At 42.6% G+C, this 20,651-nt stretch overlaps 1 protein-coding gene across 1 annotated transcript in view; it reads right to left on the reverse strand.

Moving 5' to 3' along the window:
- The window catches only part of LOC120052233 (polypeptide N-acetylgalactosaminyltransferase-like 6), a 256,332-nt gene extending 246,170 nt beyond the window's left edge, over nucleotides 1-10,162 (reverse strand). The window contains exon 1 of the mRNA XM_038999056.1: nucleotides 10,028-10,162. Within this exon, the coding sequence (XP_038854984.1) occupies nucleotides 10,028-10,162 (135 nt within the window). The remainder of the gene's footprint in view (nucleotides 1-10,027) is intronic.
- Nucleotides 10,163-20,651: the final 10,489 nt, after the last annotated feature.

The raw sequence follows: 20,651 nt of genomic DNA on the forward strand, positions 1-20,651 counted from the left end.
GACTTGAATAAGTGGCTATATTTACATCTTACACTGAAAGAAGTTCATGACCATTAAAACAGATTGCACTGCTGTGTAGTGTCTGACAGTACAATGGCAGTGATTACATCGAGCCTATTTCCATTACTCTCAGAAGCATGAGAAAAAAACACAAGTGCTATGGGAGTGCTTTTAGCTTAATGGAGATGCCCACGTCACAACACTGAGAGGCGTCCAAAATGGCACCCTATTCCCTTCATAGTGCACTACTTCTGAGCAGAACCCTATGGGCCCTGACAAATGCCATTATGGAAGCACCCTTAATGATTACGTCTAGATCTCACCTCCTGAGAGTCGGTGGTGGTGAATAAGTAGTTTTATATCACTGTGCAGACAGGGCCAGGCAGTCACTCCATATGAAATCCCCTTTATTCTCAGAAGACACAAAACAGCCTCCCACCACATTCTACCACCTGTCAGCGGCACACAGGGCACATCTGACAAATCAGGTTGAAACGGACCAAGACTAAGGAGAAGATGGAGGTGAAAATTATGTAAAGCTTCATGATACATATCATCAATACACAATGTGGCAAATCCTTGGTCCTGCTAGAAAGCTTATTGGGGAGCTGAGTGGAATGTAGATGATAAGTATGTGAGCAACAACTCAACATCAACACCATCAACACCAAAACGCCTATTTTTGGAAAGGGATCGGTACTCAAGCTCATTGCGATACTGGTGACAATGATGATAGCAGCATTGATGATACAATAACTCACCAACAACAACAACAACTTCTATAATGATAGTTCTACTATATAAACACAGAAACACAATCAGCTCAGTTCTCTAAAATAGCACAGTAATTACAGAAAAACACTTAACGGTGAGGGGAGAAGATAACGAGGTGTCATAAAAACAGAAGGAAACTAAAATGAAGTCGTTAAGGAAGCAAGTCATTATAAATAATATACTGTACTGAGGAAGCTAGGAGTCAATACTTTGAAGCAACACTGACAGGTATAATTACTACCGGTTTAATTACTAAATGTATTATGTGTTCCTTCTGTATGGTAATGGGGAAGCCTCTTTCACAGTTGATACGGGGAGAGTTTGATTCAAATTCATATTCAGAAGAACGATATCAATACCGGAGATTCATATTCTTATTCATTGTCAAAATATCATGGTCACAATTGAATTCCTACCAACAAGCCAACAACCTATTACCGCTCACACAATTGAAGTCTTTGCATGTCACCACCAAATCGGGTCCCTTCAACAGAGGGTTTTTATGCCTTGTGACAACCACTACAAGACTAATCATGAATGGCCTTTTCAACCTGCTTTGTCCCATCTCACACTGAAAATAGATTCCATTTCCACAGACGATTTGTGAAATCTTTTTGCGTTTCTTGTTTTTATATAAACCCCATCTCCGTTCTAATATATTTGGTAGATCATTCATCCATGGCCACATTGTCACTCAGCTCTGCATCTGCATTACCGTCATGCATCTCCTCCCTATGACATCGTGGTGGGTAGCCTAATTAGAATGACTGCCTTGCTCTTCCAACTGTCACTTTGTCACGAAATGGATACTGACAATAACAGTCAGTCACTAGGAAATCAACATACTCTCAGTTGGATCTAGATGTTAAAGGCGGTTCTCAACATTCTTGGGTTATTTTAAAGTCCCAATCACACCCCCAACCAAAGTAGGCTACCCCTTCATTTGCAGTGGATCATTAGGCCTACAGTGGCAAGAAAATGTATGTCAACCCTTTGAAATTACCTGTATTTCTGCATAAATTGGTCATCAACTTTTATCTGATATTCATCCAAGTCTCAACAATAGACAAACATAGTGTGCTTAAAACTTCTTAGGGATCAAATCCCGTTAACGGGATCGATTTGACAACATCCGGTGAAATGGCAGAGCGCCAAATTCAAATTAAATTATTAGAAATATTACAATCACAAGTGCAATACACCAAATTAAAGCTTTACTTCTTGTTAATCCAGCCACCGTGTCAGATTTCAAAAAGGCTTTACGGCGAAAGCAAACCATGCTATTATCTGAGGACAGCACCCCATCAAACAAACACAGACAATCATATTTCAACCCGCCAGGCGTGACACAAAACTCAGAAATAACTATATAATTCATGCCTTACCTTTGAAGAGCTTCTTCTGTTGGCACTCCAATATGTCCCATAAACATCACAAATGTTCCTTTTGTTTGATAAATTCCATCGTTATATCTCCAAAATGTCAATTTATTTGGCGCGTTTGATTCTGAAAAACACCGGTTCCAACTCGCCCGACATGACTACACATTATCTAATAAGTTACCTGTAAACTTTGTCCAAACATTTCAAACAACTTTCCTAATCCAACTTTAGGTATTTTTTAACGTAAATAATTGATACAATTTAAGACGGGATAAACTCGTTCAATAGCGGATAAAAACAAAGTGGAGCGAGCTTTCAGGTCGTGCGTCCCAACCACAACAGTACACTTGGCTATCCACCCAGATAGGAAATGGCTACTTCTTCATTACTCAAAGGAAAAACATCAACCAATTTCTAAAGACTGTTGACATCTAGTGGAAGCAATAGGAACTGCAACCAAGTGCCTTAGAAATCTAGATCCACATAGAAACCCCATTGAAAACACTGTCAACTCAAAAAAACATTTTCCTGGATGGTTTGTCCTCGGGATTTTGCCTGCCAAAAAAGTTCTGTTATACTCACAGACATTATTCAAACAGTTTTAGAAACTTCAGAGTGTTTTCTATCCAAATCCTAGCTTCTGGGCCTGAGTAGCAGGCAGTTTACTTTGGGCACGCTTTTCATCCGGACGTGAAAATACTGCCCCCTAGCCTAGAGAGTTACTAATGACACACAAATTATTGTATTTTATTGTCTATATTGAATACATCATTTAAACATTCACAGTGTAGATGGGAAAAAGTATGTGAACCCAGAGGCTAATGACTTCGCCAAAAGCTAATTGGAGTCAGGAGTCAGATAACCTGGAGTCCAATCAATGAGACGAGATTGGAGATATTGGTTAGAGCTGCCTTGCCCTATAAAAAACACTCACAAAATTTGAGTTTGCTATTCACAAGAAGCATTGCCTGATGTGAACCATGCCTCGAACAAAAGAGATCTCAGAAGACCTAAGATTAAGAATTGTTGACTTGCATAAAGCAAGGGTTACAAAAGTATCTCTAAAAGCCTTGATGTTCATCAGTCCACGGTAAGATAAATTGTCTATAAATGCAGAAGGTTGCTACTGTGGCTACTCTCCCTAGGAGTGGCCATCCTGCAAAGATGACTGCAAGTGCACAGCGCAGAATGCTCAATGAGGTTAAGAAGAATCCTAGAGTGTCAGCTAAAAACTTACAGAAATCTCTGGAACATGCTAACATCTCTGTTGACAAGTCTATGATACATAAAACACTAAACAAGAATGGTGTTCATAGGAGGACACTACGCAACAAGCCACTGCTGTCCACCCCAAAATTTCTGCACATCTGAAGTTTGCAAAAGTGCACCTGGATGTTCCACAGCGCTACTGGCAAAATATTCTGTGGACAGATGAAACTACAGTTGAGTTGTTTGGAAGGAACACACAACACTATGTGTGGGGGAGAAAAAAAGACACAGCACACCAACATCAAATCCTCATCCCAACTGTAAAGTATGGGGAGGGAGCATCATGGTTTGGGGCTGCTTTGCTGCCTCAGGGCCTGGACAGCTTGCTATCATCGACGGAAAAATTAATTCCCACGTTTATCAAGACATTTTGCAGGAGAATGTTAGGCTGTCCTCCAATTAAAGCTCAACAGAAGTTGGGTGACGCAACATGACAACGACCCAAAACACAGAAGTAAATCAACAACAGAATGGCTTCAAATGAAGAAAATACGCCTGTCCTGACCTCAAACCGATTGAGATGCTGTGGCATGACCTCAAGAGAACGGTTGACACCAGACATCCCAAGAATATTGCTGAAGTGAAACTGTTTTATAAAGAAGAATGGTCCAAAATTCCTCCTGTTGTGCAGGTCTGATCCGCAATTACATAAAACGTTTGGTTGAGATTATTGCTGCCAAAGGAGGGTCAACCAGTTATTAAATCCAAGGGTTCACATACTTTTTTCCCACCCTGCACTGTGAATGTTTACACGGTGTGTTCAATAAAGACATGAAAACATATAATTAATTGTGTGTTATTAGTTTAAGCAGACTGTTTGTCTATCGTTGTGACCTAGATGAAGATCAGATCAAATTTTATGACCAATTTATGCAGAAATCCAGGTATTTCCAAGGGGTTCACATAGTTTTTCTTGCCACTTTATGCTCTTGAGTCTTCCCATTCCCAAGTTCCCGGGCTGTGGATAGGCCAGGTATCTGCATGGGGTACTAGTACCCCAGGTTGAGAACCACTAACCTAGAAGAAAGTCCCCAGAAATCCTGGTGAAAATGTTTGAATACCACTGATGTAGAGCTTCATCGGACATTATTTTCCATCTAGTATTTATTAGAATCCCCATTAGCTGCTGACAAGGCAGCAGCTATTCTTCCTGTGGTCCAAACAGGATTAGAACAATGCAATAGCCTACATCATAAATAAAACAGTACATCAAACTAGACATTGTGCATTATACATATGTACACTGCTCCATTACTACAAATTAACAGTATAAAATGTACAATCTCAGCTACTACCTCCATCACTTCCTCCATCACTTCCAAAATGTTATTAGGCCTAGCCTGCATTACTCCTGTAGACAATGCTTAAACGAGTATCCACACACCCTGTGTAGACTGCTAACACTCCACACACCCTGTGTAGACTGCTAACACTCTGTCTCTCACACGTCACTGCTCAGTGTGCTATCATATATCCGACTCTAGCATACTCATCATCCCATGTAAACATCCCATCACAAGTGACAGCTGGTGTGTGTGTGTGTATGTGTGTATGTGTGTGTTTGCGCGCGCGCACCTGGTATCTAGGGTACAAAACACACCATCAGTACACATGCTAGCTGTTGTTTGTTGTTTGCCACTAAATTTGCCTGTGAGCTGAGATCAGGACCCTTACCACAAAGCAGTTTCTTATATTGAAATGGATGAACAATGTTACAGAACTGGTCAAAGGCAATAATGTGTCCGATGTGATGCATCACATAAAAGACAGATGATGTCCATATACAAGAAACTACAGTGCATTTATAGTGTGAAATACATCATAATGTCGGTAATAATAGGCTAAACATCACCACGGTGACTAGGTTAATAACTAAAATGACAATCTGGTGAGCTTCGTTGGTAATTGGGCCCAACAGAAACATCCATCCCCAATGTCAATTATCTCACCCTGACTGCAGACAAAATGGCCCAATCAAACAGATACAAGCCCAGGCTTCTTTTTCCTTTTATGGTTGGCTGGTGTGTGAAACTTCAGCTGCTTTGATTTTGAGTCAGGGGACAGCTTCCCCAGTTCCCTATGTAGTGCACTACTTTTGACCAGGGCTAAAAAGTAGTGCACAATATAGGGAATAGGGTGCAATTTGGGACGCAGACTTTGAGTCAGGGGAGGAAACGGGGTGATTCTGATCTTATGGACTGTTCCCATTTTTCTGTTGCCTGCCACGGAGGATGAGCCTTTTCCCTCAGAGCATATAATGCTGCCGCTCCCTTCCGTCTTTCAGAGGATTGGCTGGCTGCTCGGTGGCTCTGAATCATGGAATCAGGAAGGAACTCACCAGTTCGCCTGTGTTGCTGCTCTGGGACCTACTGATCCCAACTAAAGGGTTCTAGACCTTCTTCTTCTTCTTTTCTTGATTTGCTTTGATTGTATCAAATGCCTGTAGTATAGGAGCTCAATTTAAAGACTATGACACTATGGATTAAACTAAACCACAAGGAATCAATAAGACTTACAAGAAAACCAAAGGACATCACCTTGTTCAGTAAAATGGCTGCCAAAAATACCAACACACCACTAATCTAAAGTTAACACATACCTACTGAGGCTCCTATTTTCAGTGGATAAAAAAATAGAATGACAAGAGAGGACATTGGTCATCAAGTTGCACTGGTCCGAGGGGCTTTGTTCAATCTACTCTTTCTTTCTATGAGACAGACAACCTCGAAATGGAATGTGAGACAATCTCCGCAGGGTGACTCAGTCTGTATCATGTAGAGGTCAGTGGAGAGAGGAGAGGACGGTAGGTGTCGTCCCACATAATGACCACCCACCGCCTGATGTTTCTGTCCCTGTCAACCCGGGCCGGAGCTAGAGGGCGACAGGCTGGGTTAGCCTAATGGTGATGAACTGTCAAGGCTTCACACAGACGGGGCCATGCAGTGCCGAAGGGCAATGTTACGCCATGCGGCAATGCAAATCGCGATCAGGCAAATGAGAAAGAGGCAATGATGAGATGCAATCCTAAACCGACTCAGGCAGTTTTCACTGCACCCCCCAGCAGCAGAAATAGATTACAGGATGATAGGCGTATATGAAACAAGCCTCACGGCTAAACAGAGTGCAGCTAGGGCCACATAACATGAAGGGCTGGCAAAGAGCTGTAGGTGTTCAATGAGATCATCAAGCCACACAAGCTAAAGAGGATTTGGTGCCATGGTACTCTAACCTCATGCTATAATATTCTGAATGTACACATTACTGGAAAGTGGTTTCAGTCAATCAGCATTCAGGAACCAATCTACCCGTGTTATAATAAGTCACACTTAGGAGACAGCACAGTGACTTCCACCACAATCTGGGCCCAGCTCCACGAGGGGGAAAAAGGGGGCTTATCCCCCTCAGTTTTAGTTTTATGTCCCTATATAAAAAAAAGTTACAATTATTGAGTGACAGGTTGGTGCAAGATTTGTATCTCTGCTGCGCTGTGTCAGTGGTTAGGTATGACTCCTTTGGTTTTCATAAAAAGCCGGAAAAAACAGTTCTCATCTATGGTAGGCAAAGTGAATAGCGTGATACGCCTCCGCCTGTAATATTTGATTTAGATTTATAACGGCGGGGTCAAGTTTACCATTGAAGCTGCTTCACTCAACTCAGCCTCACGCCCCACCACTACAGAGTTTAGTTAGCGTCTTAGCTAGCTGAAAAAAGCGTAAGTGTTATTAGCCTTAGCCTATTTAGCTAGCTGGAACCAGCTAATCTGCCACTGCCACGGTGGATAGCAGAAATTGGCTTAGCCAAAGTACCCAAACAAAGCCAATGGAGAAGGGGACACCTGGCTACTGTGACAGTGGCTGTTAAAAGTTGTGACAGCATCGTGAAGTTCCTATCTGACATCGAATGCATGCATTTGTACAACACAGAAGTAAGACTTGAGGCTACAGGGCTGCTAAAGGCAATGCTGGACCCTGGCTTTAAGTTTACAGCCACCATGGTGCACAGAATCCTCAGTCTTCTCCATCCTCCAAACTAATGTATCCAGGCAAAAGCAACAGATCTTTACACTGGAGTCAAAGTGGTCCGCAGTGCGTTGGAGTGCTGAGGTGTGACAAGCCGGGATGTGACAGCGAGTTCGAAGCCATTTGTGGACAGTTCAGTGCCAGTGGCACTGACGCACCACAAGCTCCAAGAAATTATGACAACGTTATGTAAGTACAAATCTCTAGCATTATGTGATGGACAGTACAGTAGGCCAGCAGGACAAAGGAGAAGAGACTGAGTGTAAAAGACTGTTCTTGGATGCTGTCATCGGTGAAATGTCAGTACGATTCAGCAAATGCAACAGCCAACTGGTGGAGACCCTGTTTACCCTTGAGAGCCATGACTTTCTAGATGGGAAAAAGGTGAAACCACTGCTGGATCTAAGAAAAACAGATTTGGTGGAAGCTGAGTTTAGTGTTGCGCGCCAGTTTTTGCAGACTGAAATCGCCCGCTCCGGCTCCAATGAGGAGAAATGGGCCACACTTGATATCTTGCAACGATTCTCTGGGCCTCTCTCCGCTATGCCGACCATGCTTACTGCACTGACACGTATTGACTTTTGGGGCATCCACAGCTACATGCGAGAAATCATTTTCCACTTTGACAAACGTGTTCACGCAACTAATCCAACTGGCATTTGTTGGGGATCTTACAGGAATATTTCGGGGAGAGTGGAATGACCGATTAATCAGGAAGTTCCACAGAGCATCAAGGAGATTGCAACTCTTCTGAAAAGGTAAGAAACAATCTAGCTGGTTGATTTTTATCAAAGTCTTGGTGGTACAGCCAGTGGTGTACTTTCAGCAAAAACCTATGGTATGTAATGGCAAAATGATTTCCTTAGCCAGACTATAGGCCTTTAAGTTTGTAGGGCGCTGTCCACGGTGCTGATAGAGCGCAGCTGAGATTTTGCACCAACCTGCCATTTCTTGGTCAAAAGCACTCAATGTTCTCGACATTTGAACTTTTATGTTTACTGTGGTATAGCGTGATAAGCAGAATTCAATATAATTCTAATGCAAGAATCCAAATGATGCCCCTGGGTATAGCTACATATCAGTATGTTTCATCATAGAAATAGATACATTCTATTATGGCTTTCTTGGTAGCCTATTGGTTTCGTGGTTGTAAACTGTACGTATTGGACATTTATGGTAGCCTGGCATTACTTAATTGATTATGTGGATCGATTTTGATCCACAGAAGTGTATTGTACCATATCACAACGTGTTGCTGAACTCATGAGCGCCATGATTTCCATGTTTGAACCGGGCCTATAGGCCTGTTTGTTTGGCAAGACAGCGGTGCATGGCTGCATCTCACTGAAGTAGGCTGTAGACTGTGTTTTGGGTTTCTATTTGCTTTTGTTTACTGTGCTTGTTTACTGTTAATGTAACTAGCCTAAATATAGATTGTGTCATGCCTTTATTGATTAGATATTTTGGCATACTTGGTATCGCTGTTTTGTTCTGTTCACATTCATTCGTTCACATTGTCTGTATTCTAAGCCAAACAACTATTCAATATTTTTGTTTGCCTGCATTAAGAACTAGGTTACTACTTTCAGCATTTAGTTTGCATTATTTTAGTAAGACGGCTGTGTGTACAGCTGCATTCACATAGGCTGTTTGTAATAGGTGAATTACCCTATCTATCTTGTAGCCTATATTCATTATCAAATCGCTTCAGTGTGTAGAGCATTGTCCATTGTGCTGATAGAGTGCACACCAACCTGCCACTTTAAAAGCACTCAATGGTCATGGAGTCTCTGCATTTGAACTTTATGTTTATTGTGGTATAGCGTGATATAAGCAAAATTGTGCCCCCTCGCTGATTTCAACTGCCCCCTTAGTCCCTTTATCCTGGTGCCGGGCCTGCCACAATCACAACAAAGGTTGACATGTTATCATATTTGAGGGACATTGGCCTGGATGCAAAATAACTTGGGTACAATTTAAACCAGGAACTAAATGTACTCTTACACAGAGGTGACTCTCGATTGCTTGCCTGCAGCACCCGTTAAAGTATAATGTATGCATACACATCTTTCACCCAAGGAAATGTATAAAAGCATTAAAAACATTTGTTTTGCATTTAATGGTTAGAATTAGGCTAACATTAGGCTATATTAACCAAATACTATATATGGTTGTATGTTCTACCAGATAGGCCTAATTTTCTGCACCCAACTGGTGCCCCACACCCATCTAAATCAGTCCTTCAGAGGGGAAGAATGAAAATCAGCAGTGCAACTGGGCTTCAAGGTCCAGATTTAAATTTGCCTAGTATAAAGTTGATGAAAAGATGCATGATATGTGGGCCTAACTGATGATGCGATAATGATGATTGATGAGCCGTCCTAACTAACACTGTTGCTCAAGCCATGACTGCGCAGGTTGTTGCCAAAGAACTTTTCCACCAACTCACAATTACTTTACATGAACTTAAAAATGATCAACTTTGTAGCACCAGTTAGTTACTGTAGGCTACACCCGTTTGAAATACGACGAATTTGGTGCTTAAAAAGTGGCAAAGCCAACGTAACTCGACCTTAGACCAACCTGTTCGCCGGCCTCGTGCGACTTCATCAGGTGTTTCTCCCGGTATAAAGACCACAGTCCGACGTTTGGCAGAAATATCAAAGCCACCATGAATACGAAGGCCATTTGCAACACTCGCTTCTGTCTCCTCTTCATCGTGGACACCCAAGTAAGAAGATATAATCCCAATATCTAAAAACTACGGAGTCCGTTCTTCTTGGCTCGTGCCACTCGGGTTGAAATATTATTTGTTGGTCGGTGGCAAACCACCTTCTGCGGGAGCTGTTGACAAACGTTCACCTAAAACAAACAATAAAATGTATCAGCATGTAGACCTCTTACTGACATTTAGCCTAATCGCAAATGCAGAGGACTGAGAAGCCACCATTCCACTAATTTAAACATTTTGCTGCACATAAAAAAACACTACCAGTCTAACAGTAGGCTATGCTCTCAAAGTTAACAATCATTAAACTACATGTGTCACTAAATTCAAACCAGAGATGGAGACGATAGTGACACCTTTCAGTTTCAAATAAATAAAAGGTGACCCCACTACTTACAGCGCAAATGGTTAAACAGACAGCACCAAACACATCACAATGACTTACTGTCGGTGCGTATTTGCATGTTGCCTCATTTACCGTGATTGTTTAGGTCCTTTTCGGCCGCATTTCTGTTATAAATCAAGACACAAATAGAAGCGCTGAACAGCTTTATCTCCCACGATGCGCACGTGAGGGAATCTCGAGTCCGTCTCGTGCTCTTCATGAATCAGAAAATCCCTCACGAGCTGCATTTCTCCCACATCTAGGTAGAAATGATGTTCTCCCCCTCCTTCTTTCGCAATGTCGCTCCTCAATACCGGGTTTTAGATATTGCGGTTAAGAACCACGTGCACTGCGCATTAATGTGGGAACATTCCTACGGCTTGGCGATCCCTTCAAAGGCAAGAGCGAGGTGTGGGATAGGGACAAGGAGCGTCAACGCGACCACATAGCAGTGAATCCGACAGCACTTTGGCACGAAACAGCGGACGAGAGAACAAAGCGCAGTGATGCATTGGACGGCTGCCTGATGCACTTTGGATAGATAGCCTAACAATTTTGCAGTCTGGCATTCAAATGAACGTGTTGCTGAAATTCAGAATCTAATCATGTGCACTGCACTGATACTGAATATTGATTAGAAAGGCAGAAATGTCATCACCTGTCACTATAGGAGTAATCAATTGCAGATGATGAACATCAGTCAAAAGTTTTGGAACACCTACTCATTCAAGGATTTTTCTTTATTTTTACTATTTTCTACATTGTAGAATAATAGTGAAGACATCAAAACTATGAAATAACACATATGGAATCATATAGTAACCAATAAATTGTACCAAATACAGAAAAACCCTTGAATGAGAGTTCTAAAACTTTTGACCGGTAGAGTAGATTTAAATATAGTACTTATTTTGTCCAAATGTGACATTATTTAGCACTTTTTTTTTTCATAAGATGTGGATTGTGAACTTATCAGCTCAATTTGACCTGTAGTTTCCTGGGGACAGCTGAAATGGACAGCTGATTCTCAACTCTAGAGTACTAGCTAGCTGCAGTAGCTACCTTTTGGGACAAATCATATGCTCCTAGACTGTGTTGGCATGTACAGTACTTCTACCGTGCTTTAAATCAACTTGTTGTGGCGGGGTCACCGCTTTGTTATTGTTTGAATCCCATATTTCCCCTTTAATGATCCATTTATGTCACTTACACAGGTCCATGGGATGAGCCAACTCTGTGTCTATTAGTAAATATGAAATTATTGGCAGTATTGGCAGAAACCCTGGCCCAGAAACCCTGGCCCATGAAAAATGTTTTTTTCACTTTGAGTTTTTTATAAGACTCAAAATGCAGCATTTTAAAGCAATGCTAATATTGTTGCCTTGAGAGTGAGAATTGATGTTGCCCATCCGTGAATTCAGGATATATTCACAACTCCTTTATAACCTTCAGAAACTTGAACCAAACACAGCTCAGATGAAATCAGCCTCAAAATAATAGAATCACTTCATGTTTTCCATGAAATGTTGTTTATGTGCAAGGAGTTGCTTTACAGGAGAGAGGAGATTCTCAGAACTTGCTGAAATATTTATTTACTATTGAATCCTGCTTCATACTTGAAAGCATGCTAAAGGAGAGGGAGAGAGTAAAGATTGTATTGGAATACATGGAGAACAAAGTATTCATCACACTGTGTATGTGTGCGTGTGTGCGCGTATGTGTCAATATTGAGGTTGTAGCTAATTGAACACAGACCACAACTTCAATAATGCATAGATGCAATGGTACAGCGCAGTTATTATTCCCCTGTAGCAGTGCACCGAGGCACGGAGGTCTGGCAGATTATGTTTTCAGTCTCCATGGCTACCAATAGAGGGGGGTGTGGTTGAGACCATTCGCTGTTAGTACAGACGGAACATCTGCAAGTAATGCACCGAGGTGGTGAGGTCATGTTGGCAAGTGTTTGAATACCCACCCATACGCAAGTGTATGAATGATGTGTGTATGAAGCAGGTGGCTCTGTGCACCATAACACTGTGCCAGTTGAAACATGGCATTTGACCTTCTTCCTCAGCTTTATCGTGATCTTCACTGAATGCTATCAAAGTCTGTAACCATTATCACTATCAGACGATGCCAGTTTATCTGAAGTAAACCTTTAACTGTGATTCATTAGGCATGGCACTCGTTAGCCTTGATAATGCAGTAGAACCAACCGGATTGTATTAGGAAAGCTGAGGAAATACATGGAGGAAAGATCTGAGAGCTATAGCGACAGCAGAGAGCGTGTAACAAGCACTCTGGATGTGTAGTTAGAACCTCTAGACAGCCATGGTTGTTAGGCTCTATTGACTTAAGCCCTGAAGTTCTGCTGGTGTTGGGGACTTTGGGATTACAATTCTTACTAACAAGATTGTATCAAGGAAGAAGGAGAAAAATATGTTGCTTCCAGTCAGTGTCAGAAGGCCTATAGCTATACTGTGCCCCCTCCACTTTTTCCCATCTTCTTTCCATTTTAGTTTGTGAAAGCTGCAGAGAGAGAGGGAGAGGATCCATCCAACAATCAATTGGTCAGATAAGGAGATTTTCAATTTGAACTCACATTGTTCATTTTTAGAATGATAAAAAAATGATACAAAATGCAATGACATTTTAACAATGAAAGATACACTGAGGTATAATTAACTAGACATTCTGCTTATGTCACAGTGTCAAATCAAGTATAGGATCAATTATTTCAGAATACACAGAGAGGGAGACTCTATAGGCAATGAATAAAACCGTTTTTTCTCTCTCCTCTCTTCTCTCTCTTCCTCTTCTTTTGTCACTCTCTGTCTCACTCTTCCCCTCTCTCTCCCAAAGAAACAAGGTTTTCCATTATAAATGAGTGGTTCAGTATGTTTTCAAAGCAGAAAAACACTGCAGCTAGAACATATTTGGTTCAAGACCTTGGACAGCACTCATGACCAGCGCTCCAGCAGCCTACAGTCTGGCGTCTAGAGTTCCAGGACCTTGGACAGCACTCACTACCAGAGCTCCAGTAGTCTGGCGTTGAGTTCCAGGACCGTGGACAGCAACCTTCACTCACGTAACATGGCTGCTGTGCTTTCATAACCACAAGGAAAACAATCAACTTGACCCCAGTCCAACTAGCACTTAGCGGTAAAGTGTGCTTATACAGATGTAGAATCTTAATTTGATCACTATTTTTGTTGCTGGGAATTTTCCTGCACACCAGGAAATGCAAACTTGTAGTGTGTTTGAGTTTTAAAAAGGCTTCTAAAGTTTGTCATTTTGAAATGTCAGACTTGATTTTCCGTAATGAAAAATGGATCAACCCCTACAAAAATGTCCATTAATTATAATCCACATAATAATTCACATTTCCTGTTGCTGCAGGATTATTTTCCTGCTGTAGCAAATGCTCAAATTAAGATCTTACATCTTTAACTAGGGCACTGAGTTTCTTCCTGGTCAGTTGACATGGTCAAGGAAAAACTCCAGGCCTTATTTTTAATGCCTGTTATGAGGGCAACACCACACTTAGAACACATCTTATGATAGCAACACTAAGCAACTATCCAATACCACAGCAAGTGCAATACCACTGTGTGTCACAATCCCCTTTCTATTCACTATAGTGATTTTCGACAGAGAACCCAGGCTAGATATCCCATTATCACCATGATGGTTTTCATTAGACAGTTAAGATCAGGGGACATAGGTGAAGCATGTAATAGCCAAGGAAAAGACTCCCCAGGTGACTTTTAGCATCAGACCCTTGGCTCAGCAGCACAGAGGTAGTGAGATATGGCACTGTAGTTAGTTCACATAAAGCCCCACTCATTACTAGTGTTGGTAGCGTTATCCATCTTCCCAATTGATTGGCTGATGTAGTACTGTATCTCCATGGCATAGACAGGTCAGATGAAGACATATGGAAATATTACTACTGTACTATAAACCTTGTATTGTATATGACCAAAAGACACCACTTTGTGTGTCTGAAATGGCATCCTTTCCCTACATAGTGCACTACTTTCCACTATGGCTCGGCATAAGGTTCTGGTCCAAAGTAGTGCACTATGTAGGGAATAGGGTGACATGTCAGACCTAGACACTGTATTTAATACTTGTATTATGTAATAGAATACTATTGACTGTATGTATCTAGTGATTACATTTCTGGCATATCTTTATATAATGCTTATCTGCCTAAATAGCTTCTCTTGTGAGTAAACATAATTATAGTTAACAGGGTAAACACACTGTTCTAATCTGATCTGATTACTTTGAACCATAGATTTTGTTTGGAGCTGATGTATTGTAATTTGGAAACTCCACAGGAGCTTCAAATGAGAGCGCCATCTGTCTAAAAGAATTGAAAACAAACACTCTTGTTCTCCTCACTCACTGCTCAAACACACACACGCACGCACGCACGCACGCACGCACGCACGCACGCACGCACGCACGCACGCACGCACGCACGCACGCACGCACGCACACACAAACACACACACACACACACACACACACACACACACACACACACACACACACACACACACACACACACACACACACACACACACACACACACACACACACACTGCTCACAAACTGCTCACAAACACACATGCTCACACTTGCTCACACACGCTCACAAACACACATGAACACACACAGACATGTATATATTTATATACACCCTTGCACATGCATATTCACACACTCACAACCAAGCAACTTTGAGAATTTTTTATTTATTGCGATAGCACTTTTTCATCGTAATTACTACGATGTAGCATATCCATCAAACCAACTGACTACAGCATATCGTGTCGGGCTAGAGTAAGCCATCTAAATCTAAAGGCAATTTAATGGAACAAATTAAACATTTGAGATCATTCAGAGAAAAAAAGTGACTTCATATCCTTTCCAAGGTGAAAAGTGTATGATATCTGCTTGATTGCTTTGTAGCGTCACTGATGTACCACAGAGCAAAAAAAGCTATTACCTTTGCTGATTTTAAAACACGAGCAAAAACTGACAGGAGAAAGAAAAATGTGTTTTGATCTATTGAAAGCTCACGGTAATGTGGCGACCAGAATGGTCTTTGATGTGAATGTTAATGGATTTCCACTGGTTAACTCTGCAAAGGGTACAGTTATCTCTCTCTCACACAAGATACATTTGTCAACCTTTGATCCCAGAGATATTTGTAACATGAATCAGTGGCTGCGTCTGAAATGGTGCCCTGTTCCCTATAAAGTGCAATGCTTTTGACCATAGGCCCCACACAATGTCTTATAAAGTGCACATTTGACTTTTTCATGTCACTTTTGAACAGGTCCAATCTGCACTATATAGGGAATAGGGTGCCATTTCAGACCCAGCCTATATCTGCGTCAATGATCAATTGACCTTGCACCTGTTTTAGTTAGGATAGCAGGGCAGAGTTGTCTCATTAGGGTGAATATACAGTACCAGTCAAAAGTTTGGACACACCTACTCATTCAAGAGTTTTTCTTTATTTTCACTATTTTCCACATTGTAGAATAATAGTGAAGACATCAAAACTATGAAATAACACATATGGAATCAGCCAATTTCATCATAGTACTTGATGTTTTTTGCGACTGCACTTGAAGAAACTTTCAAAGTTCTTGAAATGTTCCATATTGACTGACCTTCATGTCTTAAAGTAATGATGGACTGTCGTTTCTCTTTGCTTATTTGAGCTGTTCTTGCCATAATATGGACTTGGTCTTTTACCAAATAGGGCTATCTTCTGTATACCAACCCTACCTTGTCACAACACAACTGGTTGGCTCAAATGCATTAAGAACGAAAGAAATTCCACAAATGTACTTTTAACAAGGCACACCTGTTAATTGAAATGCATTCCAGGTGACTACCTCATGTAGCTGGTTGAGAGAATGCCAAGAGTGTACAAAGCTGTCATCAAGGCAAAGGGTGGCTACTTTGAAGAATCTCAAATATAACGTATATTTTGATTTGTGTAACACTATTTTGGTTACTCCATGATTCCATATGTGTTATTTCATAGTTTTGATTTCTTCACTATTATTCTACAATGTAGAAAATAGTAAAAATAAAGAAAAACCCTTGAATGAGTAGGAGTGTCCAAACTTTTTACTGGAACTGATACATAATGTACACACACTTGACTTGAGATGGTGTACATGTAACCCTTTTATGCAGTCAAGGGGTGGAATGTTATTCATAATTAATAAAGATTATATCCAAAAACCTGACGAAAATCCGTTGTTTCTATGTCAAACAGTTTTGTTATATTTGAATCATCTATGATGTATATCAAGTGCAATATTGGGATGCAAACTCCAAATGTAATACATTTCAACTCTGTATCTGACATGGTGGTACAGGTGTCTTCGTTTTTTAAGCCCATAACCAATGTGTGTGAGGTGTATAATTTTGTTTCAAAGTAGATTTGTTTAAGACTACCAAGAATCACTGTGTGTGATCCTGATCTAGCCCATTGCAGTAAAAGGTTTTAAACTAAGTGTCACGGCCGTCAAAAGGAGGAGACCAAGGCGCAGCGTGGTATGCGTACATTCTTCTTTAATACAAGAATGAACACTGAACAAAACTAACAAAATAACAAAACGAACGTGAAGCTATACAAATGAGTGCTGACAGGCAACTACACATAGACAAGAACCCACAAATACCCAAGGGAAAATGGCTACCTAAATATGGTCCCCAATCAGAGACAACGATAAACAGCTGCCTCTGATTGGGAACCATATCAGGCCACCATAGACATATATATACCTAGACCTACAAAACCTCTAGATATACAAAATCCCTAGACAAGACAAAACTAGCATACCCACCCTAGTCACACCCTGACCTAACCAAAATAATAAAGAAAACATAGCTAACTAAGGCCAGGGCGTGACAGTACCCCCCCCAAAGGTGCGGACTCCCGACCGCAAACCTGAACTTATAGGGGAGGGTCCGGGTGGGCATCTACCCTCGGTGGGGGCTCTGGTTCTGGACGCCGCCCCCCCCCCTTTACACTGATCCCTCCGCCTTTGTAGATCCGGACCGTGGATCATCGCCGGAGGCCCCGGACCGTGGATCATCGCCGGAGGCCCCGGACCGTGGATCATCGCCGGAGGCCCCGGACCGTGGATCATCGCCGGAGGCCCCGGACCGGGGTCCATCGCCGGAAACCCTGGACCGGGTACCGTCGCCGGAAGCTCCGGACCGGGTACCGTCGCCGGAAGCTCCGGACCGGGTACCGTCGCCGGAAGCTCCGGACCGGGTACCGTCGCCGGAAGCTCCGGACCGGGTACCGTCGCCGGAAGCTCTGGACCGGGTACTGTCGCCGGAAGCTCTGTACTATGGAAGCGCACTGGAAGCCTGATGCGTAGTGCCGGAACTGGTGGTACCGGGCTGAGGACACGCACCTCAAGGCGAGTGCGGGGAAGAGGCACAGGCCGTACTGGACTGTGGAAGCGCACTGGAGGCCTGATGCGTGGTGCCGGAACTGGTGGTACCGGGCTGAGGACACGCACCTCAGGGTGAGTGCGGGGAAGAGGCACAGGGCCGTACTGGACTGTGGAAGCGCACTGGAGGCCTGATGCGTGGTGCCGGAACTGGTTGTACCGGGCTGAGGACACGCACCTCAGGGCGAGTGCAGGGAAGAGGCAAAGGCCATACTGGACTGTGGAAGCGCACTGGAGGTCTGATGCGTGGTGCCGGCACTGGTGGTACCGGGCTGGGGACACGCACCTCAGGGCGAGTGCGGAGAGGAGGAACAGGATACACTGGGCCGTGGAGACGCATTAGAGATCTGGAACGTAGAGCTGGCTCAATGCATCCTGGCTGGATGCCCATTCTAGCCCGGCAAATGCGAGGAGCTGGAATAGAGCGCACCGGGCTATGAATGCGAATTGGAGACACCGTGCGCATTTCTGCATAACACGGTGCCTGACCAGTCACAACAGCCACGGTAAGCACGAGGGGTTGGCTCATGTCTCCAACCTGACTCAGCCAATCTCCTCGTGTGCCACCCCCCCATTTTTTTTATTGGGGCTGCCTCTCGTGCTTGCATTGTTGGTATTTCTCCTCATAATATCGCCGTTCCGCTTTTGCTGCCTCTATTTCTTCTTTTGGACGGCGATACTCCCCCGCCTGCGTCCAGGGTCCTGCTCCATCCAGTATCTCCTCCCAGGTCAATTTCTCCATAAAACGCTGCGCCTCCTTTTCACGCTGCTTGGTCCTTTTGTGGTGGGTTCTTCTGTCACGGCCGTCAAAATGAGAAGACCAAGGCGCAGCGTGATATGCGTACATTCTTCTTTAATACAAGAATGAACACTGAACAAAACTAACAAAACAACAAAACGAACCGTGAAGCTATACAAATGAGTGCTGACAGGCAACTACACATAGACAAGAACCCACAAATACCCAAGGGAAATGGCTACCTAAATATGGTCCCCAATCAGAGACAACGATAAACAGCTGCCTCTGATTGGGAACCATATCAGGCCACCATAGACATATATATACCTAGACCTACAAAACCCCTAGATATACAAAAACCCTAGACAAGACAAAACTAGCATACCCACCCTAGTCACACCCTGACCTAACCAAAATAATAAAGAAAACATAGATAACTAAGGTCAGGGCGTGACACTAAGCAATGTTGATCTATCTATCACTCAGTCAAAGCTGAAGCAATCAATATCAGGCCTCATCAAAGTGTTGATGGATCAGCTCTACACTCTTAGAAAAATAGTGCTATCTGCAACCTAAAAGGGTTATTCGGCTGTCCCCATAGGAGAACCCTTTGGAGAACCCGTTTTGGTTCCAGGTGGAACCCTTTTCACAGAAGGTTCTACATGGAACCCAAAAGTGTTCTACCTGGAACCAAAAAGGTTCTACCTGGAACCAAAAAGGGTTCTCCTATGGGGACAGCTGAATAATCCTTTTGAAAAGCTGTAATGAATCCTATAAAAAGCTTCATTTTAAGTATGAAAATCCAGACCTTTTGCATGTGGACTTATTACCCATCCACGTACAATAGGAATATCATGTTAGATTCATTCTGCCCTTGTATAGCCTATAGTGAAAGAGCGATGACTCATAACAACACTAATATCACTTTGTTTTAGGTATAAAAGACCAAAATAGGTAGTCTAGAACATAGACGTACGGAACGTTCTCAATTCTTATGAGATTCCTTCTATGATTCCAACATGTGCATGAATCTAACGGTGAGGTAGTAAGGAGAAGGAGATGAATTTGCAGAGTTGTGTATTTCATTATCCTCTTCCTGAGACTTGGGCCTATTGTAAGTTGTTGCCATGGCACAAACAGTCTCCAATGACTTCCAACCCCATGTGTGATTGCGAACATAAGGGTATAAGCAATTCGCTGTGACCCCACTCTCCAAGGGTGTCTCAGGGAGAGGTAGGACAAATAGGACAAATATAGGACAAATATAAGCACCTAGAAAAATTATTATGTATTATTATTATTATTAAGACTCTGGGTACGTCCCAAATGGCACCCTATTTCCTATGGAGTGCACTATTTTGGGCCCGGGTCAAAGCATTGCACTATATAGGGCAGGGATGGGCAACTCCAGTCCTTGGGGCCAGAGTGGTGTCACACTGTTTCCTCATCCCTAGCAAACACAGCTGATTCAACTAATCGCATTCTAAACTGAAGATCATGATTAGCTGAATATTGGAGTCAGGTGTGTTAGCTGGGGCAAAAGTGTGACACCAATCAGGCCCTCGAGGACTGGAGTTGCACATCCCTGATAAAGGGAATTGGGTGCCATTTGAGAGGCAGACACTAGTAACTGTATTCAAGCTAGACTGATGAGCAGACTCTCTCTCTCTCTCTCGCTCTCTGTGAAAGCAAAGTGAATGTTTATCATGCTGTGTTTACTACCCTGTGCTGTGTCGATGACATACACAGTGAGTTATTGTAATTTGAATGCTGCAATAAGCTAAAACGCCAGGCCTGGTGCTAATTAAGAAATGTGACATGTGTGCGTTCATCTGAAAATAACCAGATAAATT

This window comes from Salvelinus namaycush, chromosome 8 (genome assembly GCF_016432855.1).
Source record: "Salvelinus namaycush isolate Seneca chromosome 8, SaNama_1.0, whole genome shotgun sequence".
Lineage (NCBI taxonomy): Eukaryota > Metazoa > Chordata > Actinopteri > Salmoniformes > Salmonidae > Salvelinus > Salvelinus namaycush.